At 36.7% G+C, this 27891-nt stretch overlaps 1 protein-coding gene across 2 annotated transcripts; it reads left to right on the top strand.

Moving 5' to 3' along the window:
• Positions 1-297: 297 nt before the first annotated feature.
• LOC104641890 (protein FRA10AC1 homolog) lies at positions 298-26959 on the top strand. 2 transcript variants are annotated; one of them, XM_075758255.1, is made up of 14 exons: positions 298-557; positions 4921-4997; positions 7015-7107; positions 7191-7236; positions 9117-9193; positions 9858-9941; positions 10440-10524; positions 16344-16389; positions 20879-20992; positions 21979-22021; positions 23525-23649; positions 24236-24274; positions 25640-25724; positions 26173-26959. In XM_075758255.1, exons 1-14 carry the CDS (start codon positions 525-527, stop codon positions 26213-26215), a joined length of 990 nt encoding a protein of 329 aa, XP_075614370.1. In that variant the 5' UTR covers positions 298-524; the 3' UTR covers positions 26216-26959. The 2 variants fall into 2 exon arrangements, with proteins under 2 accessions (XP_075614370.1, XP_075614371.1); XM_075758256.1 differs by lacking the exon at positions 298-557 and adding an exon at positions 3352-3452.
• Positions 26960-27891: the final 932 nt, after the last annotated feature.

The following is a 27891-nucleotide window of genomic DNA, read 5'->3' as shown; positions in this document are numbered from 1 at the left end:
CAGAGCCGTTACCCGCCCCCCCGCCCCCAGCTCAGCCCCTCAGCGGGGACTCCCCTGCCTGATAAGCGGCGGCGGTGGCGCGGGGGCGAAGACAGACGAGAAGGAGAGGTGCTAGCTAACGCCTCTTTGAGAGCCACTACGGCCGAGTCCTACCTTCCCAGAGGCGGAGACCACCGCAGCCGGGGCCGCACACCGGGTTCCCGGGCAGGGAGACTCCCCTCGCCCCTAAACATGATGAGCGGCTTTCCCCTCCCCTGCCGGCGCGGCTCGCCCTCCCTCGCCCGCCGGCGCTCCGCCGGCTCCCCGCGCCCCTCTGCCCTGCGCCGTGCCGCCTGCCAGCGGCGGAGGGAGGTAGCCCCCTGCGCGGCCCTGCTCCGCCTCTGCCCCCGGTTTCCGGGAGGGGCCCGCGGGAGCAGTCCGCGGAGCAGCGCCGCGGCCGGCGAGAAGGGCCGGGCGGCGGAGGCGGCCCTCGACCGCGTCCCCAGCCAGCTGCCCCCGCCGAGCGGGCGGGCCGCGCCGACACCATGGTGCCCAGCCAGCTGCGACTCTCCGCTGCCGTGAGTGGGGCCGAGGAGGGAGGGACGGAGGGAGGGGGCCCAGCAGGGGCGGGCGGCGGCGCCGACAGGCCTCGGCGGAGGCCGCGGCCTCCATAGCGGCGGGGGTGGGGCCGGCACAGAGGCCCGGCCATGCCGGTGCGGGGAAAGGGCCGGGCCGCATTTCCCGAACGGCCAGTGGGCGGCAGGGGGTTTGCGGCCTGTGCCCCGAGGGCCGTCCCGGTGGCGGCGGGACGGGTCTGGTGGGCTGCGCAGCAGGCCGGGGCAGGGCTGGGCGGCTTTCAGGACACGAGAACGGCTGTGGAAGCTGTGATGGACCCACACGGGCCGGTTTTCCGTGTGATTTTTCTCTCTGGAGCCCCACAAAGCTCTAATTCTCGCTCTGGTGGTCTGCTGTTACCTACCTTTTATTTCTGCTTCTTGTTTCATAGTTTTAGAGCTTTAATAAAGGTGGTGTCTTTTCTCATTGCTAGGAGTGTTCACTATAGAGTATATGCAAATACTCCTCGTAATTGGTTTTACAAGGAAGAGTAGATTTGAAGCACATTGAACTTACTCTCAGGGTTTTCCCCCCAAGTGGGGCTTGTAAAGCCTCAAAGATAACATCAGGGTGGGAAGAGCGTTTTGCAGTGAAGCGTGCTGACTCCCCACATGGCACCCTTGATCCAGTCCAAGCCCTGCTCTAGGTCCCATGTTCCCTTCAGACCCTCCCAGAGTAGTTTGTTTGTATTAACATGAGCCAGTTTGTACCAAATGTTTCGCACCACATCCGGGCTGCAAGTAGCCATCAGCACAGACCTGTGTGCTGGGCAGATAAAGGGAAGGATGGAAGTGACACTTGTGAGGGGCGTAGCAAGGTTAGGGCTGAGGTCAGGAGCCATGAGTTGGGATTTTGTGTGTAGGATTGTTTTGCCTTTGTTTTTTTTTTTTTTAAACTGTCTTTTGCTGTTAACTGCGTGTTGTGATCAGGAGTCAATGTGAAAGGGTCTGTGATGTGTCTGTTTCACTAGCGTGTGTTTAGCCCAGTGGAGAGGGTTAAAGGAGGTGCCTAAATGCAGTGCCGGCGAGTCCGCAGTGTCCTGTATTGACACCAACAGTTGACATCTCTTCTATCTGCTGTCAGTTGCATCCTGCATTTAAGTTGCTAGGGTTTAGGAGCCCTAAGTTAGTGGGCTTGGTTCTGTCTCCAATTGCTTCACTATTGATTAATCCAAGATATTAGGATTACTTAAATGTCAATGATTTAAATGTATCCCAGCACATATTGTAACTTGTTTTAGTTTTGTGGTTTCATCTTGTTTTGTTGTTTGGGGGAAAAAAGTTCAAAGTTGGTGCAACAGACAAAACACACTGCACTTTTTGTTATGTATGGAGCTTTCAGGTTTGTGTTTTGATAAATTGTTTTGTGTTTACCTTACTAATTTACTAAAAGCATTCTGAGTTTCTGACAAATTCCATCAAAGCAGAGATTATATTAGAAGGTTTATCAAATAGTGCAAGTAGTTATTTTAAATTTTCATGACAATTTTGCATGACCGCTTCTGTACATGCCTCTCTTAAAATGTACTAGTTTGATATCTGCCCCTCTTCTACTACAGGTAAATATTAAATACACTTTCCTTATCTGAGATTGTTGTTTGGCTTTTTTTCATGGGGAAGGGGAGAAATCAGTCTTGAAATTTCACAACATTAAGCAGGTATCTGTTTACACTGTCCTTCCAAAACAGAAGGATTCACGTACGGATGAGTTCTTTGATGGAGTTAACTTTTATGTTTTATCTAAAAGTCAGGACGTCTTGATATCATCCTAAGGCACCAGGTCAGTAATTGTTCAGTCCTGGTCTCCGAGTGCCATCCAGCACTGCTGAAGCTGCTGATGTCAAACCCAACTTTGGTACAGTACCTGTCTGTTCTGCTGTTATCTTCGAAGGAGGAGTGACCTAGAAGTGTCAGGACATCAGTCGTTGGTTGTTTTCTTTTTCACCCTGAATTTATCTTGGATTGTAGTGATTCAGAGGAACGGCTGAAGCTGTGAAGAGTGTCCCTGTGGGAAGAGCAGCCTCTCAGGAGCTAGTCCTTAGCCATGTCTGCCCTTATATTCACAGCCACAGCTTTCCCAAAGGCAGTCATCAGGTTCCGAGCGCCCTACAATATGATGGTCTTGGAGCAGCTTTTCTTGCCCCCCCCCCCCTTTTTTTTTTTGAGTCATTTCTGGAATCAGTTGGGAGCTGCTTACTGAGGCACAGTCTTTCCTGGGGCACATCATCCAAGGGCAACCACTTTGGAAGAAGCTCCTTTTATTCAAGCTTTTCTTGCCTTTCCTGTTTTTATACTTCATCTGTCTCATGTTGACTTTCATGCATATTGTGTTGGCTTGGACTTTATCCCCTTTCAAGTGTGAAGGAGGCTCTCAGTGTTCATCTGAGAATGATTACTTTTGCCATGCAAAACATTCCTGGATTACCATGATATTTTTAAAATTTAGAGGCCAAGTGTAAATATGTTTGCTACATGCCCATAATGTATTCAGCCTTTTTTAGAGACCACATCAGCTTCATTAATAAAAGTAGTGACAGGCTTGCTATTAGAACCACCTCAGCTAGGAGACCTGCATCTGAACTGTGGATTATCATGGGACTGTGCTGGGAGGACTTCACGCCATTGCTGTTCTTTTGCCAGTGCACGAGGCCCACTTACACCACACACTGCAGACACCTGCTCCCCCTTTTTTTTTTTTGGTAACTGATCATTTTTGTGTCTGGGAAGTAGAAAACATAAAGCCAAATCAGAAAGTTCTGATTTGCTTTCATTCCAATACATATGTATATGAGAGCTATGTCCTTTTCAGAAGAGTTCAAGAGTGGAAGGAACATTATGGTATTAAAGCAAGGGAAAAAGGTACAGTTTATTATTATTAATAAAAATATTTTTTTAAAAAAATCTTAAAATCAATCCTTGACCATCAGTGTGAAAAGATAGTGTTTTACATACTCTGCATGATACAGAGCAGTTGTTGATGTCAGTAGAGGATATGGTTGACCCTCCAGCACAGCATTTCTGGGAGACATTTGCATCCAGAGAAGGCACCTCATCAAAATTACCCTGAAGAGATGCGGGGTTTTTTCAGATGTTGTTTTTCTCGGGTTTTTGTATGAGGAGGAAGGAATATGATTGTACAAATGTAGGAATCAGCAACGCTGAATCAAATATACTGGCTTTCTAACACAGTTTCTTTTCTCATCCACAGTCTGCATTACCAAGATATTTAGGAAGGTTGTGTCAAACCTTTCCCCATGCAGATGTGTAATAACCTTCCCTCTTCTTTTTAGCTCAGTTGTGTAAATGTTCCAGTTGTGTTAATGCTTTTTTGGTGTTGGTGTGGTTTTACACAGTTCCGAGCTCTGGCTGTTCTCTTCCCGTGCTACCCCTACAGCTGGCTGGTGTAGCTGGTTGGGGGGCTCTGGATGAACTGTCAGGACACTTATCTTGGTTAAAATAATCTTTTTTTTTAATAGGATCCATTGTAACTTGGATGAGTTGTTTGATCTGATTCCTGTTTAGTTTCACAACTGTAACTGAGCAACTGGAAGGAAGGTGCCAGAGTGAGGGAGAGATGGTATCTACTTAAGCCATTACTTCTGCTGAAGGAATTGGACATGTAACTGTGCCTTAAGAATAGAGGTGCTAGATCTGAGCATCAGTCAGTGCTTGATCATTTGATAGCATTAAGATATGGGATATTTTGGTTTTCTTCTATGCATTAATTTGACACTGTAGTCTGAAAGTGTGTAGGGAAAAAAATTTCCTTTCATGGTAGGAATGTTGTGCTAATTAGATGGTATATTTTTACAGGCATATTGTTATTTTGTATTTTAGTTATCATTTCCAGCTACCAATGTGGAAAATGCTGTACCACAGCCCAAGAAACTTTTGTTCTCATCTTTGTTTGTTTATAATGTGGGCACATCAGTTGCTGTCCTCCAGCCCTCTGAAAAAGTACCTCTGGGGAAAATACCTTTTTCTTATATAAGGGAGGGTGTTTGAAAGTAAAGACCAAATATGTTTGTCATACTTTTGGTTATCTTCATCTATGTGAAGATTAAATATGGGGACATCTGCATATAAATTATTTATAAAGTGATCTTTTGATAGACTGACGATGTCTTTGCTCTGTGTTATTTGGAATATACTCTGCATTGTCTGTTGAATTTGGTTTGGTTTAGATGTACGTGAGAATTTGCACTTGCTCACTTGCTCTCTGCCTTTCTCTCTTTTATTTATGCATGATGGACAGTACTGATTTCTAATCATGCCATGTCCATATTACATCAGCAGATATATTGACTGTGTTGTCTATTATTTTCAGGCACATGGCCATGGAGGGTATGATTCTGACTTTAGTGATGACGAGAATGGAGAGAAGTCTGTGCAAAAGACTAAAAGGTAATGTAGTACAGAATTAACACTTCGCATTATGTCTTTTGTGCAAATGGCCTGTTACTCTGTATAGAAGATTATGCTGTGGTATGTAAAGTCCAGTGTTGAAATGTTTTTGAAAAATCAATCTTTTTGTTTCCTGCATCTCCTCATGTCAAGCTTGCCAAAACATGTTGTCTCCCAGGGGCAGCTGATTAAGATCCATTCTGCCATGTCCATCTGGTGTCTCTATGCCCCTCATTTCTCCGAGCAGAGTGTTTCATTTTTCCGAGCATTAGTATCAACTGCTGGGGCTTGGCTGCACTGTTCACTTCACTGTGATCCATCAGGACATGTGGAACTGCTAAGAGCAAGGCAAAAAAGGCCAAGTGGCAGCAGGCTTTGTAGGTATAAAACACCTGCTTGGAGGAAGTGAAGAACTGATGCTACTTGTTTATTATTTAATTTGTGAAGAGACCTGGGAATTGGTGAATTGTGTTGTACTCAATCTATGAAATGTAACTACACATCTTTTGTTTGAAATCACCTTTGCCAATTCTTACAGTGGTTTGCACAATTAGTGACCTTGAATTTTGTAGTCTGATCTCATGATATTATGAAGATTTTATTTGTGTATTTATTTTGCTTTGGCGCCATAGTCCTTTGACAGTTTCTGCACTGTACTGAACATTTTGCCTACATTATGCATATATTTTTCTTACCTCTTCCTGTCTCTCCCTTTCTCTGTTATTGGACTTTATTTAAGAAGGCTTTCTGGAAACTTTCCTAAGACTCTTGCATATTTTCCTTTATAGTAAAATTGAAAGAATGGCTTTTGTAGTATTTGACTGCATTCTGGGAAAAAATTGCATGTTTTAATCATTGGAATAATAGCAGGCATTGTGCTGTTCCATTTATTTTATAAATATAGCTGTTCTCCATTAAAACAGTGACTGGTTTTGTTCAATTTTCATTTTCTTTAAAAGGGCATTACACATTATACCATTCCATTTTCTACGTGGAATATTAACTAACCATCAGGAGCCTTTTAAAAATATCATCATTACCCTTGTTCTGGCACACTACTACTGATTCCCAGTAGGGCTCTTATGTGCGTTCACTGTATATGTATATATCCTTTTCTTGCTCTATGATGATACTTGTTTTCACTTTAAGGAAAACAGTAGTCTTAAGCTTTCTGCATATTGCTGTTTTATGGAGTCTCCTTATGGGAAATTTGTGCCTACAGATCCTCTTTTGAGCAAATGATACTCTTAGTGTCTAGAGTCCTATATTCCATAGCTTGAAATATAAATTCCCTGGCTTGCTTTTTACAGGTTTCTGACTTGCATTCTTTCTGCCAGCTGGTAATTATGGAAAAATCTTTTCTTCACCTCTATTGAGGAATGAAACTAACTAACTAACCTTTTACTAGCTAAAGCGCATCACTTTATATTTAACTTTTTATTACTTTGTTGAATTCTGAAAGTATTTTTAGCTGCCCACAGACAAGTATGGCTGACAACACAGTACTTAAATAAGTTTTAAGTTAGTGATTCTTGTGATTACGGTAAGCAGAGCTGTTTAATGAGTTGTTGAGACGTTAGCATGAACGTATGCAATAGGATTACTAGCAGTAACTCTTAGTCAGTGAACATACTGTCCTTCCTGTTCCTACTTGGCTATGTAGCTGAGATTTATAGAGGACTTTAAATGTAGAGTGAAACTGAGGAATCTTCAGGGTTGTTTTTTTTTATTGTGGTTCTGTAGTGATAATGTTGATAAAAATAAATATTACAAATTGCTGTTTTAAGCAGTTCTCTTTCAATGCTAACTGTAAGCAAATGCCTTTCTGAATTTGTTCTGCAAATAAAGTAAAGTCTAAGCTGATGTTGGTGTTCTGAAGTTTGGTTTTATTCATGTAAAAACTAGCAATATAATAAGTTTTGTTACTCAAGTTAGTGCAAAGTTTGGCATATGGAAACTTTACTGCTTACAAAAAGTTCTTGACTAACTCTTCTTCCTTTTCCCCTCCTACCTTTAGTATAAAGGAAGATGGCCTTCTGACAAAGCCATTTCAAAAAGCAAAACAAGGCAGTGTGGCTCACAGACAATTTGCAGCTGAAGAATGGGATAGGTATCTTTTTTCTATTGCTTTTGTGAGGCACTTTTCCCGTAATGTAGAGATAGCTTTCACTCAAATATATTTGTTATTAACAGGGAAGAAGCAAGAAAAAGAAGATTCCACTTGATAGCAATGGATGCCGTATCCTTTTAATTCATTTTTCCTCAAGTTTGAAGATGGGGCACAGCTTATCCATTATGGTGAAATACTGAGATTTCTCAGTTATCACAGCAGTTGACAGTGCAGCACCAGATATTGAATCATTCTTCAAAATGGCTTCTTTTTGTTGCTGAGATGTCTCTGAGAATGCCTCTACTCAGGCATTTCTAGATTCTTCCTATATATTCATTTGTCCTGTTTGGAACTATATTGTTACACAGTGAATTTTATTTAGACTGGCACAAAGACACTTTGCTCTTTTCACTTGAGGTTATACAGAACATAATTCTATATAAAGCTGCTATTATCTGTGGACAAATGCATTTCTACTGGAAACTTAAGGATGCATTAGTTAATTCAAAAGTCTATTCAAAACAGACTTATCTTCAGTAATACCTTCTACAGATGCTGTAATGTAAGCCTGTTTAATATCATTTGCAGTTTTTTTTAATCTCTTAATCATATTTCATGCATAAATTGTAGCTATTTTTATAACTACTACCTTATTTAGATTACAACCTTTCTCCTTTTATTTAGTTTTTCACCTGGGAAAGTCATTACATGTTTTGACTGAGTGTATCTGAAATACCATCAGTTCCTTGTTTGTTTAAATAGCTGTTCTTCAACAGTAACAGTTAATAAATAGGAAAGTAAAGACTAATTAAATACGGAAAAATTTACTTAAATCTGGGAAGCTAAGTAAACAGAAAGTAACTTCTCCTAACCTGCTTAGAACTTGTCCAGGCACTACATAAACCACCTTATGCCTGTGAAGGGGACATATCTCAATCAGTCCCACTGACGTAGACTGTCATTAGCCACAGAAAAGCCCATATACTCTGGAACGACTACAAAACTCATTGTGTAGAGACTTTTATGAGTTTCTGCCAATGTTTTTGAGCGGTTCCTATTTAAAACCTTTACTGTTACACAATTTTAACTCCTAGTAACTCAAATGGCAGCACTAGATAGTATGTTGTGTTAAATGTATTTAATTGTGCCAGTTAAACCTTCTGGGGCTTGTTTCTCTGCTCATTCTATTTGTGACACATACTGAGGTTAAAGTAACTTTTGGGAGGGGCTTTGGAAAATAAAATGTTTTCTTAATACAATTCTAATGCATATCAAAATAGTAGGTGGATACAAATTATTCACACTGATGCAGTAGTTGCCAGGAATGTACCAGGAGATAATGTATTTCCTAATACGCTGCTTCAGAAACACAATACAAGTTAATTGAAAATATTTTTCAGGAGCCATATATAATGTTTTTATTTGTGAAGACACTTATTTTCTGAATAATTAATTACATATTTTTGCTCAGATTATGGTACAAAATGTGTTTCAAATCATGTCTCAGAGGTCAAAGTGTTCTAAAACACGCCTAACATGTTTTCTTATTCTTAATTTCCAAACTAAAGCAGATACATTTTACCATCAACATACAAATAAAAGTTAATAAATTGTTCCATTTTAGTAGCCAGACTGTTTTTATAATACAAAGATACAAACCTGTTTTAAACCAAATCTGCAGTGCTATTGTCTAAATTAGAGCTGAAAAATTGATCCCAGTTTCTGTGTATAGATTTGATAAAGGAAGACAATTGTGTACATGTCTGGTAGCTGAATGAGGTTTTAAAGATGAAATTGCCCTGAATTCCTGCATTTGGAAAGTACCTTTTATGAGAGGTTATTAAGTAAAAATTACTAATTAATTCCTTTCTTTGTGGAATTACTGAACTGTTTTTGAGGAAAAAAACCTGCTGTTAAGGATATAAAAATTTTTTATTAATTTTTTAGTTTTAAACTATGGTAAAATAAACCAAGGTAAGTTAAAAAAAATCCTTAATTGCTTTATTCAGTATGAAAGACATAAAAAGTTTGTAAGTGACTACATTTTATACTATGGTGGCAAAATAGAGGATTTCCGACGTTCTGGGTAAGAACCGTTAGCAACCTTTCCCCTCACGTCCCTGAAGCTCCCTGTTATGTAAAGCCATTGCTATATATTATAGCTTTGGCGAGAGAGGGGAATGTGGCTATGTATGAAATTACTAATTCTTTTGGTCTTAAATAGTAACTACAGTCATTGTAAATATCCAAAACACAGTATTGCCTTGCTTCATTTTGCACCATTATTTTTATATAAGAACTTACCATGAGCTGAATTACTCTTGTTTTGTTATGTAAAAGGAAAGATGACAGGTGAGCATTAATTGAGGGTACATTGAGAAATATCTGGCAGTACCTTCAAAATATCAATCTGAAATACTTTTGAAATGTGCAGAGTCACTATCTGTTGTCCAGAATAATGATAACCTTCTTTAGAGCTATCTTCTAAAATTACTGCCTTCAGTAAAAAGTATTTTCAGACAGGATCAAGTCATCCAAGTTTCAGTGGCCATTTTCCACTGAGGATTTTTTTGTTTGGGAAAAGGTATGCCAAGGAATACACTTTTGATAGTTTTATTCCATAGCAGTATATTCCTCTATGCAGTGAGGTGGGGATCACAACTGTGAAATACTGATGTTTACCAAATCGTTATTTGACTGACTTTTCATTTTAATGTTACATTGCACTAAAAAAATGTGTCCTTTTATAGAGCAAATGACAAGACGGATCTTGATGTTATTAGAGAAAACCATAGATTCCTGTGGAATGAAGATGATGAAGCAGACATGAATTGGTACCTGGAACTATTATTAAACATGTTATTTTTAGATCACTTGCACTAAATTCGTGGTGTCCCCTACTAATTAAGAATTACTGTGCATACTAAGTGATCATTCTTTGATCTTCAATGCATTTAAAAATGAAAGGCCTTTAGGAGGTCTTTCATATTGTAATATTGCTTGATGGCAAAATGAATTGATGACAGAAAGAACTAAGAAATATCTGTGCGTTCTCTGAGATCCAAATGACTGTTCTGAAAACTCTGAAGGAAGCCTGTTTCAAAAAAAATCTAGTTTAATTTATGCTGTAGATATATTTTAGATGTTTGGAGGTGTTTTTTTTTAATGGCAATAATACCTTAGCTCAATGAGTGTATTTCTGTTGCATTTCTAGCTCTGCAGCTTGTGTTCTTCACATGAAACAACATGTCTTTGTCTTGCTAATGTCATTACAATGTAAAGTGAACTGTATCATGTTCTATATTTAATAAAAATAATGCCTTTTATTATAGGGAGAAGAGGCTTGCAAAGAAGTATTATGACAAATTGTTCAAAGAATACTGTATAGCAGATCTCAGTAGATACAAAGAGAATAAGGTACGTTTCATTACTGTAAATCATCTTAGTTTTAAAGTATGTTCTTTTTAAAAATTGCCTTATGATTGTGGATATGTTGTGAAACCAGGATATTGGTACCCCTTCCCTAGAAAGTGAGTTGTGAGAAATTGTCAAGTTATTTTATAAACAGCAGCAGTTTGAATCCAAGCATTGTCACTGCCCCAAAAATGTGCTTCTGTGGGAATAGGAGCATTTCTGTCAGATGGTGTTTTATGAAGAGGTACATTGTGTCTAAGGCGGGCAGCAAATGCAGAGAGGTTAAGGAGAGCAGGCTGGAGAGGTTTGCCTCGAGAGAAGCACTAGATGAAGCCTAAAAAAACCCTGGGAATGTTACTGTTTTAAAAATAAAAATGAGCGTCTAAAAAGAGAGAGTCTTGTACTTACGCTGGCAGAAACAATTTTGGAAATGCCTGTTCTAAAGCAGTATCTTTTGCTGGTTGTTCTTTTCTGTTTATGGAAACAGGATTTGTATGTTCATTGTAAATAAATAGAATTTCTTAAGAGAAAGAGCCACATTCCAGCACCGATTTTTCTTCTTAATTGGAACAGTTTTTGTCATTTCCAAGTTTTTGACTGACTAACCTCTTAGTCAAAAAGAATACATGAATTTTCTATTGTGATTTTGCAAGTGTTGCTGAACTCGGCTGTGTCTTAGTGTTGTTAGCACATAGTAACAACCCAGCCCTTCAAACAGTGTCTATAAAAGTTCTTTGAGACTATTTATAGTATTGAAAATTACATTCACTGGTAAATATTTGCAAGGACTAGGCTTAAACTCTAATATTAGGCAGTAAAGAAGACAGCCTTCTAAAGAAAATCGAACAGAAAAATACAAAAATTAAATGAAAATTAACAAAAAGGAAAATGCTGAAGAGGTCTTCCGTCTTTTTTTTTTTTTTTTTTTAGTAACTTTGATTTTATATTCCTACAACTGTTTCATATCCCTCAATCTCCAACCCCCCAACTGATTTTCCCTTGAGCATGCTTACAGATTTTGTTTCTTTTGTTACTGTGCCAAGTTTCCATATGTTTGCTATCTTATGTGGGAAACTGTTCTGCCCCAGTTTCCTTTTTTTTGTTAGGGTTTTTTTTGGTTGGTTTTTTTGGTGTGTGTGTGTGTTGTGTGAACAGTGTTTCCCTGTCAGACTTCAAATGTGGCTGTCCTAACTTGGAGGTCGATCTGAATTCCTATTTATGCTCATAAGTCATTACCTATATTCTTGGAATTGCCATGTTCGTATAACTCTACTGTATCATGTAAACTGTTCTCTTAGATTATACTTTCTGTTCTCAAATACATTCTGACCATGTGAGAGTGTTTTCTCAGAAATTATTAGAAAAATAGAAAAAAAATATTTTTTTCTCAATTATTGATTTATCCATGCCCATGTTTGGTACAGAAGGATGTCAAAGCAGGTTTTTTTCTTGGAAGTCAGAAATAGGCTGCTGATCAGTTCCCATTCACACCAATGGAATGCAGTCTGTGCTTTCAGATTTTTCCTGCCTTGATTCATTTACTTCATTTCCAGCAATTGGAAGTTGACTGTCTTTAGTCCCTCATGCCTTCTTTTTGGCAGTGCTGGTGCTATGAGAGGAGCAGGGTGGGTAACAAGCTTCTCACCTGGCCAACCTTTCATCTGGTAGTTGTTGATACTTTATATGATGGTGCTTCATCTTGATGTAAGAAAGAAATTTTTTTACAGTGAGAACACTCATTCACTGCAACAACCTCCCCAGTGACCTGGTAGAGTCCTCATGGCTGGAGGTTTTCAAGGTGCAGTTGCACAGGATGCTAGATAATCTCATCTAGGCTCCCTTTCCTGCGAAAGGTTGGACAGGATAGTCTTTTGAGGTCCCTTCCAACCTGGGCTGTTCTGTGATTCTATATGCTGCTAGGTGGTGTCAAAGTAAAGTTGCAGATCACTTTTCTGTGTTTTTTATATATATACATATATGTATGAGCCTTGCATATACATACCTATCTGTCTTTTCACAACTGTAATTGTTTTGCTACTAGCCAAAAATCTTCAAGCCAGCTAATTCTTCTAAAGACCTCTGCATAGAGATTGTAGCTCAGATCTCATTTAGAACTTTTCTTCTGAGAAGAAACCCTGTTTTCCTAAGTTTTCCTAAGTACTGGTTTCATCAGAGGGGCTCTCTTGAGGTCTGAAAATTAAGCAGAGCACCTTGTCAAAGACCAAAGCTCAAAAGAAAACAGTAAGAAGCCCCAAGACATATGAACCCCCAAGGCTACTGCCACACTCCAGTTGCTGGTTCAAACTGTTTCACTCACATACACGCAAGCATACACACATAGGCACGCAGAGAGATGGCTGGGGCTCCCCTGATCTCATAGCAGACTCCCTGTGCTCTCATCCTCAGAGATACACAGCTACTCTCACACCCAGAGCTGGCTAGGGGAGACCCACTCACCCTCCTTGCTCCCAGGCCACTTCACCTAGCTGATGTCTTGAACTTCACTGGTGCTCACACACTCACTTGCACACCTGTGCTCATCTTGGTTGCTGGCACCACAGGCCAATGGGACCCTGTGACGCCTGATCCCACTTTTTTTTGTGTAGTTAGGACATACAATCTTTTAATGGGAAATGCCAATGTGACCATCTGGTGTGACGCTACTTAGAGGCATCTTCCAGTGTGCTCTGACAGCTCTTGCTTGTGATCGGTCTGTTACTCCTTACATTTTCCTAGATCAGAATTTTTTAGGTCAAGGTTGTCTTTGAACCTTCAGTGCATCTTGTCTGCAAGCTTTGAGGCAGATAAATGACCATCTGTATTGTCAGATAGTTTAGTTCTATTGTCAGTTTTGCAATGCAGTAAGGGAGAGTGCTCTGCATGTAAGTTTTTCTTTGATATGCATTGAACTGGAAATGTTCTCTTCTCTTTGTTGTCTTATTTTCCTAGAAAAGTTCTTATTTGCTGTCTCTGTGCTTTGTTTTGTAGCTTAACAGATTGGAAATGTCTCCTGTTTGCTAAGGAATGAAATCTGTCTGACACCTGGTCATTAAACAGAATGCATTTTATTCTTTTGTTTTTATTTCCCAATAATTCTCAGATTTCTGGGCCAACTTGTCTTCCACTTGGTAATGTTAATATCTTCACTTTCGTCATTGTTTTTCAGCATGGAGGCTTTCCTGTGAAAATAAAAATATTTAACATATCTATGTTATTTTTCCAAGTGTTGTCTAAATTCATACATTTCTCTTTTCTGAAAGAGATGTCTGTGGACTTGTTAGTTGTTGCTACAGCCAATGTGTATTTCACAAGCAGTCCATATTTAATTTGAGAATTTTATTGTTTATGGATATTAAATGGTCTTTCACATTTTTAAAACTATCATTTCTTAAGTTAGCCATTTGATACTCTGGTAAAGCATCTGTTTTGCAGTTGTTCTACTTGGTCTTCATCTACCTTGTAGAAATAGCTCATTTAGGGTCTTGTTGAACTCGTTTAACAAAGAAGATGAGGCAGAATAAATGCTATCTGCTGATGATACTTTTGCATTCCTTAATACTGCAGGCTGACTCTTCAAGAACCTCCCCTAACTTTTAATTTTTCCTATACAGTTTAATCTGTTCCTGATGTTTTAGCTTAAAGGCATTCAATCATATTTTATTGTTTCTTCTTAGCCTTGGTCACTCTCTGTCATTTTCCACTAGTTGGTGGAAGAATGATTGGCAAAAATGGACGCGGATAAGGATGACTTTTGTCCTAGATGTACTACAGGTGGTTCTGGCTTCCTCCCTTTCTTTTAATTTGCCCTTTTTTTCTTGATATCATTACGGAAATGCTCTGTAAGGATATAATCTGATTTGTATCTTGTTGAGTCAAGTTCGGACTATGAGGGAAAATTTGTATGAAAGTCTACTTCACTAGCAAAAGTGAGCATGGATAATTTGGTGATCGGTGAAGTAGCAGATGGACTATGAAAACGGAAATATGGAGATAAGGTTGAATTGTTTTCTACTCTTTATTGCCAGCAGCACACACGTGCAAAATTGGTCCCAAAATACCATTGACATTTAATCGTATTTTTCAATTGCATCGTAAGCTTTTCAGAATTCAAATACCCTGTAAAATGGCAAATACCCTTTCAAAGAGTAAAACCAGTTGCCATCACTCTTTGGATCAACTGGTTTCTATCATGAATTCTATGTTTACAGTTGTATTTTACATTCTGTTTTCACTGAACTGTTCAGCTCAGTTCTTGGTTTTTAGAATTGATTAATTTTTGTTTGGCTGAAGCATCAGTGGTACAATGGTACGTTAGACCACACTGCAGATTTGTAGAGCAGGCCAAGCACAACCTGATCCAGCCTTAGCAAACTGTGATCATACACAGTATGATAGCAGAACTTGATATTCTCCTGTGATTTTTTTTTTTTTTTTTTTTACCAGTGAACCCAGCAGGTGTGAAAACGTTGTTTATATTATAATACCAATTTGAAAATTAGTGGAGTGATTTAGAGACACAAATACTTTGTTGGTGTACAGTTTTAGTTTTCTTAGACATCTTCTCTGTAACACATTGACTTGGGGAAAATCAGTGCCAGCAAAATATTTGGCTACTGATATCTTTCTGCTCATTTTTTTCAGCTTTGTTATTAAGATGCAAATAATTTATGTGAGAGCATGGCACATTCCTAAAAGCCATAACTTTTATTTCCCTGTTTTTTTCTGATGCTCTTTGAACCACATACCACTTCATGCATGAGAACTCCATGCTGTTGCCCTTCAGATAAAGAATTATTATGGTTTATTAAACCAGCAGTGTCGAAGAACATGTGGAGCAATAGATATCTGTACTTCTCTACAGTGTTTAAAATTAGATTTAAAACATTGAAAATCAATCCAGTATGTTACAGAATTCATAATTTGTGTGGGCTCCGTCTGTGAGTGTACCAAGAGAAGGTTCATACTTCCAAGGATGCTTTGGAACTCAAGTGCCAAAGATGGGCTTTGCAGCCATTTTTGTACCTGTTTGACTTTGTTACCCTTCTTTTCCCTCTTCCCTCCCCATCTCTTAACATGAAGTTCAGTCTTCTGTGCTTTGCTTACAGGTCAGCAATTTTATCTTCTTGTCATCCAGTGTTCATGAATTTTAAATGAAAATACAAGATAGCCCTTTTTGGAGAAATTGTATGCTTTTTTTTTTTTTTTTAATCCCCACTTTGTACTTTTTAATGAAAATAACATTGTTTTCCCAGGCTGTTCTGACTCCCTTCCATCTTCAATCTTTTCACTAGGCTACTTGCCATTTTGAGAGGATAAAGGAGAAAACACAAACAGTGGATGATTTATCTACATGTGAATTTTCTAGGCAATGTAAAGAGAAATACAACTTAGTTGTTAGGATTAATTTTTTTTTGTCTTAGTCCTTAGGGTGTTAGAGGTGATCCATTGATACATGCTAATATGACTTTTCAGTATTCCGGTGGTCTTCTCAGTTTTTACTGTGGACAAAATTGCAATGAAGTATCTAGTAAAGTCAGTCTATCCTAATTTCCTATTTGTTCTTTGGCCTGCTGTGAAGCCTTTTAGAAAGTTGCTGTTCAGTACTGAACAGCATCTACTGGTATTTGAATTACATGTGTAAACTGGAGTCCTTCTGGTGAGCAGAGAGAGATATTTTATATTAACAGAGAAATAAATTTAAAATTTATTAACTAGAATTGAATGGACAAACCACATGCAGAACATCAATCAACTGAAATTAGTCTTTACGTTACTGAATACGTTCACTATTCACAACTTAATTTTGGTTCTTATCTTAACAGTTTGGATTTAGATGGCGACATGAGAAAGAAGTAATTTCAGGAAAAGGTAATGCTGTTTTTCATTTCATCTTTCTACTTTATGCTTTTCTTGCTGCTTTTTGACATAATTTTGTTAGACATTATTTGACAATACCAGTAAGTTTATCAGATAATAATGGACAACAAATAGGCCTAACTTTTAACTTTGCTGTTTCATGCCACATAGTTCTGGAGTGCATACTGACCTGCATATATTAAAATTAAGAGAATATATGATTTCTTTTCACAAGGTCAGATTTGTAATGAACACCAACGTAATGCATTTTGTAATGTAGAATTTAATGGATTTGGTCTTAGCTGCTTTTCTCCAGTAGTTCTGTGTTACCTCATTAGTCCTTTAATTGAAGTCTCTCAATACCTTTCCTCAGGAAATAATTTTCTTAACAGTTTCTCCAATGCTGTTTTGCAAAATGTTAACTTTTTAATTGAAGTTCCATGTGTGATATCCGTTTTAAGCTAAATTGGTTTTGAAAGCTTTAATGGGAATGGTTGTCATGTCTCCCGATCCTGTTTCTAGATCAATAGCTTATTCTGGCTGTTTCTGTGAGTTCTTACCAATGTGTTATTGGGACTTTGCACAGTGGTCCCCATTTCATGGCCTAGGCATGTGGACTATTTCAAGTAGCTGACCAAGCATGAAAATTATGTGAATATATTGCTGTAGCTGTGGGTAGATCTTCGTACACATGTACGGTTTTCATGCATGCACGTGTAAGGGAATTGCATGGAGTGATATTGTTGATCAGAAAAGTTCTATAAACAGGGATATTATAATATATTACAAGAAGTTAGAAATATGCTTGTTTGTAGAAAAAAATAATTGTATCCTATTTCACAGGAGGAAGTGTGAACATTAATGGTGTTTATTTTGTAAACTGTAAAGATTAAAGCTCCTAAAGGTAGTTGTATTCATATGTTGCATTCAGCACTACAGGTTATATTAACAGATAGGTACATTTGATGTAGTTACATGCTTTATCGAATGTTTTAAAAAGATAATTAGAATTAGAAATGAGTAATTTATGAACAATTATGTCTTTCTGGGGAAAAAATAATTTAAAGCTGCATTTTATTTTTAATATCTGGTACTCCATATTTTAAAATGTTGGAGAAAGTGCAAAATTACATGGTTTAATCCTTTTAATAAAATCCTAACGGGAAGCGTACAACTGGAACATAAGAAATGAGCAATAGTCACTTCACCACTAAGGGGCGCAAGAATTCAACCTTATCCCGTGTATTAGACACTCTTTTCAAGTGCAGTGTCAAATAATCTTTTTAAAAAAGACATGAGTCTTTAATGCCTTTCGCTTGCTATTTTAAGTATAAATCGGTAATATCAATTGCTTTAATTAAATTTAATAAAGTATTAATACCTACCTGTCTGATACTTCACATTATAAAAGGGAGAGCATGTGCTTATTTTAGCTGTGACGATAATAGTGGTGATGAGAACCACTGCTGGTGGACTGTCGTATGGTTTGGGGTATGTTAAGAAGGGAACATAGGCATGGGTTACTTGCATTCGGTTACTTTGTTTTCGATGTCTGTATTTGTGTGGTCATGGAGAAGGCGGCTTACGATGAGCGAAAGGAGAGGTATCACTTGTATTAGCAGTTGTAAATGCCAGCTTATTTCCTTCTCGTCTTTTCCTTCCCACTCCAATCTTTTTGCTGTAGGTGTTTTGAAAGGAGGTCATATTGGAGATTGCTGTTGCATCTCCTTAAATTTAAAATGTAACCTTAATGGCAGTTAATGGTGTAATACGTTGCCAGTTTCAATAAATGGTTCCACAAAATGGGCTTTTTCTTAATTAAAATCTTAAGTTAATGGAGAAACCCTACTTTAAATTTTATAAATCAGTGAATAGTAGGCATATGAGTTAGTCTGAAAATAAAACCTTAAAATGAAAAACCTTTAAGCTATTTAAAAAATATATTTGACATGCCTTCCCAAGTACTTTTTCAGTGCTTTCACAGCGTGAATAGTAAGGTATGGCATACAATTTTAAAATAAAAGGTATTTTAGTCAAAAGGCAATAGTGGTAAAAGTTTTCTGTAGGAAAATAGGGAACAAGTTCATTGGGTAAAGGTGAAATAGGACTTTTTCAGCAACATGCAGAAAGAGCAAAGCTGAACATGTGGGCATATTTGCTCTTTTCTACTTATTTGTGTTTGTAGATTAATAGTAAAATACTCAAAACACGCATATTATTTGGCAAAATAGGGTTTAATACCTGCAAATTGATCTACTCTCCATTTTTTCCCTATTTCATTGAACTAACGTTTCACTTTTAGCATAATAGTGTCTTTCTTAGCCTATTTTATTAAAAAAATAACCAATATTTAAACAAGTGTTCTTCCAAACCTGTTTCCATTTATTTTGTCTCAGTAATTTCCTTGATGGAAAATAGGCAGGATATCAATACCTGGATAGTACACCATGTATCCGTCTACCAATCTGGTACATCTGAGTTCTGATCAAAACGCATTAAAATCAGTCTTTTGACTCTCTAGGTTTACTTAGTATATGTAATTTTCAGTACTTCATTTAGCTTGTAGTACTTATATTTTCCACCTATTCTGCTCTTTTGCAAGAAGCAGAAGGTGCTAATAGTTTTTTAACAGCCAGATTATAGAAGTTATAGTTCTGAGCATGAAGGCAATAACTTCCATGCAGCTTATAGCAAGGTGACAAAACTTCAGATGGAAATGGAATTTTGGACATACATTTTTCTTGCTGATTAAATTAGCTAACTGTCCACTTGGCACGCTGGTTTCTATGTCTTACTTTCTTGGACATCTAACTGTGGGAAAAGTCATGTTTCAAGTACTGAATAATCTGGTCCACAGTTCCCTTTGATTTGGGTTCTTCATATACACCATGGGGATTATAATGATCTCTTAATTTGCAAAAATATGTTTTTTTTTAATGCTTTTATGATATTCAGATATACTAGAGTGATAAATACTATTGAAAAAGCCTTCAGAAAGATTGGAATTCTGTATTCAAGTATTCAAGGTTTGAATATGTGTTGTAGGGATTGCAGCGTGAAATGAGAATAAGAGAAGCCTGGCTGTTTATACATATGTATGACACAGAGCAAGGTTCTACTAAGAAAACCCCCGCTATGATTTCAAATGTTTAGATGATCGTAAATGCAAGTAAATGTGTAAGGGCACAAAATTATGGTGGTTTACACAGTCAGTTCTGGCTTATCTAAGAATTCTTTGCTTGCCTCAGCAACCTGAAGATTTTGTTCCAACTATATTCTTGTGAACGTACCCAGTTTCACATCCAAAATGGATTTTACGTACTGTAAAGAGCAGCTAATCATAAATAAAACCGATGTATCTCTCTTTTCTCTCTGCCTGTTTTTCTGGGTTTGCTTCACATCTTCTGAAAAAAAATCCCAAAACAAACAGTCTGAGTAAGTTCCAAAAAGTTTTGTGCAGTATAAATTTTTTTTTTGTAGATTTTTACTCCTTTATAACGGATATAAATTATTCCTGATGACACAGGGTACTGATAGCAATACCTTACATAGTTAAACATATTTAATGTATATTAATTTGCAACTTTTTTCTTTAATGGGAGTCCTGGGGGTTTTGTTGGTTCAAGTGTTAGCATTGCAGGTGGTTTTATATTGCAGAACTGAAGTATCTGAGGACACTGCCAATCCATTAGTTAGCAGCTTAAGCAGAATGTTCTGAGGTTAATCGTTCACCAACAGTCCTGCTTGTGAGACTATTAATACACATCCTTACTGCCAGCTCTGCATACAAATCAGTCTTCTGCAAAGGGAATATATATGTCTTTTATTTCTGCAATATTGGGAACCCAGTGGTGTAAACAACACTGATTATGTGCTAATTGTTTTAAAACTAGTGTTGCATTTAACATAATAAACCCAAGGAAGCTTTTAAAGCTGCCGTATAGTTTCTCAGAAAATTGAATTTCCTTTTCTTAAAAGAAAAGTGTTTATGGAAAGTCATTAGAATACAAATTGTATGTCCAGCATATCAGGTAAACTGATAAGGTAATAAGAACATGGGCATCTTAATTTTGTACATACATGATACTTTGAGTAGTTTGATGTCATTAAAGATGAATGTCTGAATCGCATCTCCTCATCCATCAGCCTCTGCTGAGTAAGTAATCATTTAGGATACAGAATGTATCCTAGTGACATTCACTTCTTTAGAGTTCAGTATTAGGCTTATTATTTCCTAATATATGCCTTCATCTATACATTGTAAACTACATTTCAAGTTCTGTTCTTTCTTTGCAAATATGCAATATTAGACAAGTATCACTGATTGCTTTGTCATTATCTGTTATTGTTTCCTTAGTCTAGATGCTACGTTTAGATTTGTGCTTTTTTATTTGAAAGAAGTGGAAAACAAAAAGCAAAAACTGAGCAAAAGTGGACATAACTCCAAACCTATGCTTGTTAATCACTGAACCACAGTTTGCTGTTTTTGACCTCTTTAAAGGTCAGTTTTCCTGTGGAAATAAGCACTGTGATGAGAAAGAGGGCCTGAAGAGCTGGGAGGTGAATTTTGGTTACATTGAACATGGTGAAAAGAGGAATGCACTTGTGAAACTGAGTAAGTCAACCCTTCAAGGATATGTACACTTAAAAGAAGACAAATATCTTGTGGTTTAAAAGCTATCGAGTGAGACCCAATGATAATGATACCAGTTCACTCAAAATGGAAAATGCTGAATAGGAGATAATTTTATTAAATTAATTACAGGTAGTGTGATGGTCTTGATCTAGAGAGAATGGCTAGTAGCATTATATATGACAAAAATGTTACAGATTGGGCACTTTATACTGTATAATTGGTGGGGTCATAAAATTAGAATAACTGATTTTAAGCTGTTTGGTGTACAAGCATGTCTGGTTTTAACAGATGATACTGCATTGCAAGGGGGGTTTCATCATTGTCATTGCTTGATCAATTACCTGGCTTAGGAGTCCTTAGGGCTTTGGGCCGGACAACTTCTTTGCACACCTTCAGCTGTACTAATTTTATTTTTAATACTTATGTTTTCTTCCAAAAATTCTAGCTTGAATTAAACCACTTCCTTTTCCAGTCTTGTCTTGAGTGGGATTTTCTTATTCAATATGGTGTACATTTTGATATATTCATCAGATAATTAAACTTACCACAGTTTACACAGTTACTTTGTGTAAAATAAGCTACGTCTTTTATGCACAACATGCTCCGTGTGGCAGCACTTGGTCTCTGGTGAAGCTCCAAGAGACTTGTGTGTCTTCAGTATAATTATAGAACAATTTGATCTGTCCACAAAGATCCATAAAATGGGCTACCTGTACATGAGAAGCACTGATACTTTTCTATGAAGAGTTGCCAATGCTAAACAGGTTTAGTAAAATCTGGGTTTGTACTGAAGACTTTTGTCATGGTATTTTTCTCAACCCTGGCTGCAATTACACTGCAATTTTTGTTTTGAAGGAAAAGCTACTGAAATAGTGTTCTATCTAGTTTTATATCTGTATTAATGAGTTTTGTTAATTATGCTTACCAAATACGTGAGTGTAGTATTCTCATTCTCTCCTTTTCAGGACTATGTCCAGAATGTTCTTACAAACTAAACTTTCATCACAGGTAATGATTTTTTTTTTTTTTTATTTTTTTTTTTAAATAAAGGGGTTGAATTATTGGTAGGTAACAGTTATGATGAACAACAAATAGGGGGAAGACTTCAGCTAGATCATTAGGAACTTCATTTATGCTGAAATAGATTCTGTTCTGGAGTTCTTACAAAGTCACTGGCTTGACACTGTTGAGAGTTATTGTTGTGCTAATGAAAGCTCAAAACCCCTCAAACTGGAAGAATCCCATCCCCACCCCCACAAAAGTTTTCCTTGCTTAATTTCAGCCCAGTGATTATTTTTCTTTTCTGAAAGTTTATGCAAGACAATGTCCTTTCCCCCCCCCCCCCCCCTCTTGCTGTGTGTAAGAGCTGGAATGCTTTTCCTTTTCTGGTTTTATGTGTGAGTCAGGTGACTGTGCTTTGAAATTTTGAATTTGAGTATCTGTTCTTCTTTGAGAATCACATATTAACAGGAGAGAAGACCCGTGAATTTTAAAGTTATAAAATGTATGCATTAAGATTCAATTTGGTTTTTATTATTATCTATAATCTTACTGAATTCCACAACTATTGATACTCGGTTTGGATGATTTTCTGAATCTCAGTGTAGTATTAACTTTGTTGCACAGCTCAGTAATTAAGCCATACAATTATCTGAAAAGCATATGAAAGGGAAACCTTTGAGCTAGGAAATGATGATTTTTATTTTAAAGTAACACATATCAAAGGTGCAGCTAGATGGATATATTCAAGATAGTTAATTCATTTTACAAGTTAATTCATATTCAATTTCATTAAAGCACTGTGTAGGCACATATGAAGAAGGAGAATTAACTGAGATTAGTTTGATTTGTCTTGCTTCTTTTTGCAACTAAAATTGTAAAACCACTTGAATTCAGAATAAGCGTAGTCAAACATTTTCTGTTTGTCAACTGCAGAGTAATACTTTGAAACAATTTTAGTGACTTCTTTGTGCAAAGAAGCAGAAAAAAGTTAGCCTATGTTTATAGAATAAGCCTATGTCAGTAATGCTGAAAATAAAATACATGGGTTGTTGGTCTGCAGCAGGTTCTCAGGCTTGAGATTCTTCTATCTCTGGTTTTGTCCCTATCAAATATGAAAATATGTTTTTAAACCTGTATTAACTGTGTTTTTTCTCGTTACATATATACAAAATCATTTGCTAAAAAGAAATACAAGATTTCAATATAAATAAGAATTTGACATCTTATAAAATTTTCTGTATTTAATCTTTGATTGCCAATTCACTGGTTTTGTTGCCTGCATCAGTGTCATTTTAGCAGCTTTACCATTTCCTGTCTTTTTTTTTTTAACCTATAGAGCTCTAGTGTTTCTATAGCACTTTTCATTTTAACTAAATTAATTTTTTTTCAGTTTAGCTAGTGATAGGTTTCAGAAAAAAGACAACTGTTTGACTGAATTAAATACTTAAGATTTACTGTTGCTTGACGAGTACATATAATAAAGAAGGTGTACATTCATGTTTCTTAAAGGAGGAAAGAAGTCAAAGCATGCAAGAAAAGAGGCACAGCTATACCGAACTCTAAAGAGCCAAAAATTAAGAAGACAAAATTATCTTGTTCAGCAAAAAAGAAGTCCAAAAAAAAGACCCATAAAGGTAAATGTAAATTTTAGACCTTCAGTTTTTAACATATTCAAATACGTCAGCTTAATCTTAGTTTTGCTATAGCTACATATGTATAGATATGTAATTATGTATAAGTATAGATATGTAACTTTCTTGACTGTGTAACACAGGTAGTTAAAAAGATAAATTTCTTAGGTAAAATTTCCTAGGTGCACAAAAAAGATAAATTTGGAGGGGGGGGAAAGAAAGATAAATTTCTTATATTTTACAGAGAGAGTGATCCTTCTGAAAAATATGCATTGCAAGGAAAGTTTGTCCAAGAATTGGACATTGCATACCAGAAAGGGTTGTGAAGTATTTAATTCCTTGAGCCTTTGGGGTTGAAAGACTTTTGGAAATGTTAGATAACCTTTTTACACCACAGATCTCAGGATAACATATTTGAGCTCCAACTGATGACCTTTGAAGTCATGCCAAAAAAAATCTTTTTACTTCAGTGTTTGCTTGCCTTTGAATGTGCACGTATTTACGTGTAGTATTGTGATAGAAATATCCTTGTAAACATTTTAAGATAACGGATAATTTTAAATGTATTTTAAATGGTGTTTGTTTTCAGATCAGGTTTCTTCAGAAGATTCAGATAATTCTGATAAAGGTAAAGTGTTTGAATATCATTTGCATTTTATGTTTTTGTAATAAGTTGTATTATTTCATGGTCATTTGTCATTGGTCTTAGTTTTATTCGCTGGCAGTTGTACTATTTTATAAGATAAGAATGCTGTGTGAAAACAAGCAGAGATATGAGGGGTCAAAATAATTACTTACAAATTCTTGGAGACAAACTGCTAGGAAATTTAAGAAGGAAATATTTTAAGTGTAAGAAAGAAATAAACATGTGGGCAGATAACAGAATGGAAATAATCAAAAAAATGAGAGGTCAGGTTGTTCCAGAAAAGAGTAGAGGGTTCAAAAGTAGGTACGTTGTTAATAATTGAATGGGTCCAGGTATGCAAATATGTGCTGTGTAAAGTGTGCTGTGTTTAAAAAAAAAAAAAAAAAAAAAAAAAAGTACTTCTCCCATATAATAACTACTACATTGCCTTTCAGGGAATTATACTAATATGTGCTCTACTCAAAAAACTGAATAGATTTTAAATAAATCCTAGACTTTAACTGAAGTCTTTTCCGGCTACCACCTGTAGTACCCCAGAGACCTACTTGTTGCGGGTCGATGCACTTGGAGTCTCAGCAACTCCTCAGGCACCAGTTGTCTCTGTATCTCAGTAATTCCAGTCCTCAGTTTCTCTTTTGACCAAACAAGCCCCCTCTCCTGGTTGCGCCAATTCTTGCTGCAGACTGTCTAGAAGGGATTGAGTGTTTCTGCCAATCACTCTGCTGTGCTATACATTTTTAGGAATGTCCTCAGCACCTACGTTTTCCCAGCTAGATACAGGAAGACCTGAAGCAGTTTACTTACGACTCAGACTATGCCCTAAAGTCTCAGTGTTGTCAGGAAAGGCCTATTGAAAGATTGGGAGGTTTTAGGTCAGGGCATATTTCTGATAAGTTTTTTTGTTGTTGTTGTTTTCACTCCTTATGTGTACTTACATGAAACAGTTGTGCAGTAATCCATGTTTTCTGACAATTTCACTGATAAGTTACAGTTGATGAAAGTTGTCATTCGTTAATATCATGAGTTTGAATTGTAAGTCTGGGTTTGTGATTATAAACCCTTAATTTTAGGAACAAAGTGATGCACTGCTGTTGTATTGGGATCAGTGTTTTGACATGATTGCTGTTTTGTTTGGCCAAAATATTAGTTGATGATATTAAAGAGTCTTTTTGATGTTGTATTGAATAATATTGGAAAATGTTTTCATTTTTACTTTATGCAAAATAAAGTGTTCTTTTTATTCTCATGCTTACAATTAAATGTTGTTCCTAGCATTATGCCATCTAAATAAGAAAAAGAGAAATTATTTTAAAATTTATTTCATAAGTACTTTGAATTTTTTAACAGATTCACATAACAGTGATGCACAAGATGGTCCTTCAGATGCTGACTTTTGGAAAGGTCCTCTACAAGAAGCAGATGAAAAATCACGGTTAGTTTGATCTAGTGAACTTGTAGCTATTCAAACGTACTGTGTCCATTCAGAGCTGAAAAGGCAGAGATTTTTTCCTCAGTGTTTTAATGAATGTTCTGACATTTAAGTTTATGTCAGATCTTCTTCCATGTAGTGAACCTAAGTATGTGTTTTTAAAGAGGAGACATATACAACACTGGAGGAGAAACCTTTGTCAAGCCACTGCTGTCTTACCCCCTACAATACCGTTAACTATCTTAGAAGTAAATCCTAACAGTCAATTCACAGCTGTTGCACAGAAGGGGAAACATGAAGGGTATTGGAATGTATTGAATAAGTCAAAGTGGTCTGTACCAGCTACAAATTCTAATCAGAAGTCTGCTGAATCTTGTTCATACAAAGATTTTCTCCTCGGTACAGATCCAAAGCAGAACTTTCTTTGACTTTTTGTTTTGTTTTTTTACAGTGAGGAGGAGTTCGATGAGTATTTTCAAGACTTGTTTCTCTGAAATTTGACATTGAGGTAGTCTGATCTTCATGAGTTGTCAAGGTGAAAGTCTGGAAATCCAGATATAATTGGGGACCAGAGACCTCTTTCTGCCAGCATACCTTTTCTACAGTCACTCATATGGACCATCTCAGTAGATTATCGTTGTAGAAGGCTTCAGGTATAAAAACTTTCATTTTCTTGTGGTAGGCTCTATACTCATGAAATAAGAGAAATAATTTTTTCAGTTCAGTGCAAAAGATACATGGCGCCCAAACTTAAAAGTAGGAAGGATGTAAACAAACAAGAATGTAGTTTATTGGCAATACATTAAGGAAGTTGGCTGCTTTTTATTTTATCCCAAACTTCAGTTATTGTCAGACTCTTGTAAAGGGGCATTGTGGAAGACTCTGTTATTAGTTTAAAGCCATACACTGTAGTATATTCATAGTTAGAATTTATTAAACAAGACCTAATAGCCTTAAACTTGTTGGTCATGTAGACTTTCTAATATTCAGGTATTAGTCTCTGTAAGTATTTTCAAATGCTATTGGCGAAGTTCAGTTTTTATCAAATAATGTATTTTTCTTGAATTAAGTAAACTGTATCTGAAATGTCTCCCCTACTTCTTAGAAAAGTTTAGTTCATTGTGACTTTGTTTTAAATTTTATTTATAATATGATGTAACTGATAATTTCACTGAGAAAAATCTAGTTGGTTGGTGAAATTTTTGATGTAAAAAAATAAAGTGTGTGGCTTTCTACTAGAGATGTACCTGTGACTTGTATGTTATCTGTGGTTTCTGATCTCCTTAACGTTGATTGAACGTTAATCCTTCTTTAAAGTGAAATCCTAAATATACAAGTAAAGAATGTATATTGCTTGAGAAACTTACTGGATTCATCTTCCTCTTCAAATTGCAACACAACTTTAAACATTCTTTATTTTATGCTTTCAAAGAAACAGTCTGCACATGAATAGTTACAGTGGCTATTTTCTTTGTCAGGTGAAAATTACTCTGGATATAAAGGACAAACTTTTTAATTTAAATGTTCATGTTAATCTGAGGAAAGTTAATATTGTATAAAATATATTTTTGATAAGTACTTCCCACTGTAGATATATTTATAGAAAGTATTTATAGTAAGTATTTGATGTGGAAAATGTAACAGCAGAGATGGTTGCAGTGTATTTATGAACATTTTACATGTATCATACGAATGAGAACTCTATTTACAAGTATTACTTAACATAATTACATTTTAAACAGTTTGTACTTACATAATCGATGACAGCACAAGGACATATTTAGGGTGTCCTTGAGTAAGAAATAAACGTAGCCTTGCTTGAAGGCTTCTTTAGGTAAGAAGGTGGATTTAAAGGTTAATTCTCTGTCATCTTGCAAGCTTGGTTGAGAGTCAAATCCAATCTGCAGCAATCTGCTTACGTGTATGCAACTGCCCAAAGGGTCTTTTGTCAAATGTGTTGCTATATTTGTTGCTTCAAGTATTGTATATTATGTGTTCTGCATAACTAACTCCTCTTTGGATCTTCAAAATACAGTTATGAAAAGGTACATTATACATATTAAATACATCATTTAATACATTTTGAATAAAATTACATGATTAAACAACCTTGACATAGCTTTCTTTAGTATCTGCGTTTAATACAGAAAATAATACATGATACCCAGTT

Source organism: Balearica regulorum, chromosome 7 (genome assembly GCF_011004875.1).
Source record: "Balearica regulorum gibbericeps isolate bBalReg1 chromosome 7, bBalReg1.pri, whole genome shotgun sequence".
NCBI classification, from domain to species: Eukaryota; Metazoa; Chordata; class Aves; order Gruiformes; family Gruidae; genus Balearica; species Balearica regulorum.
The sequence above is the reverse complement of the archived record's forward strand: the minus strand, read 5'-3'. Positions and strand labels throughout refer to the sequence as shown.

Coding starts and splice junctions, on each gene's coding strand:
- LOC104641890 (XM_075758256.1), top strand. CDS start 3,375: ATGTATATGAGAGCTATGTCCTTTTCAGAAGAGTTCAAGAGTGGAAGG. Junction 4,998..7,014: donor TCTGTGCAAAAGACTAAAAG/GTAATGTAGTAC, acceptor TCCTACCTTTAG/TATAAAGGAAGATGGCCTTC. Junction 9,194..9,857: donor GAGGATTTCCGACGTTCTGG/GTAAGAACCGTT, acceptor GTCCTTTTATAG/AGCAAATGACAAGACGGATC.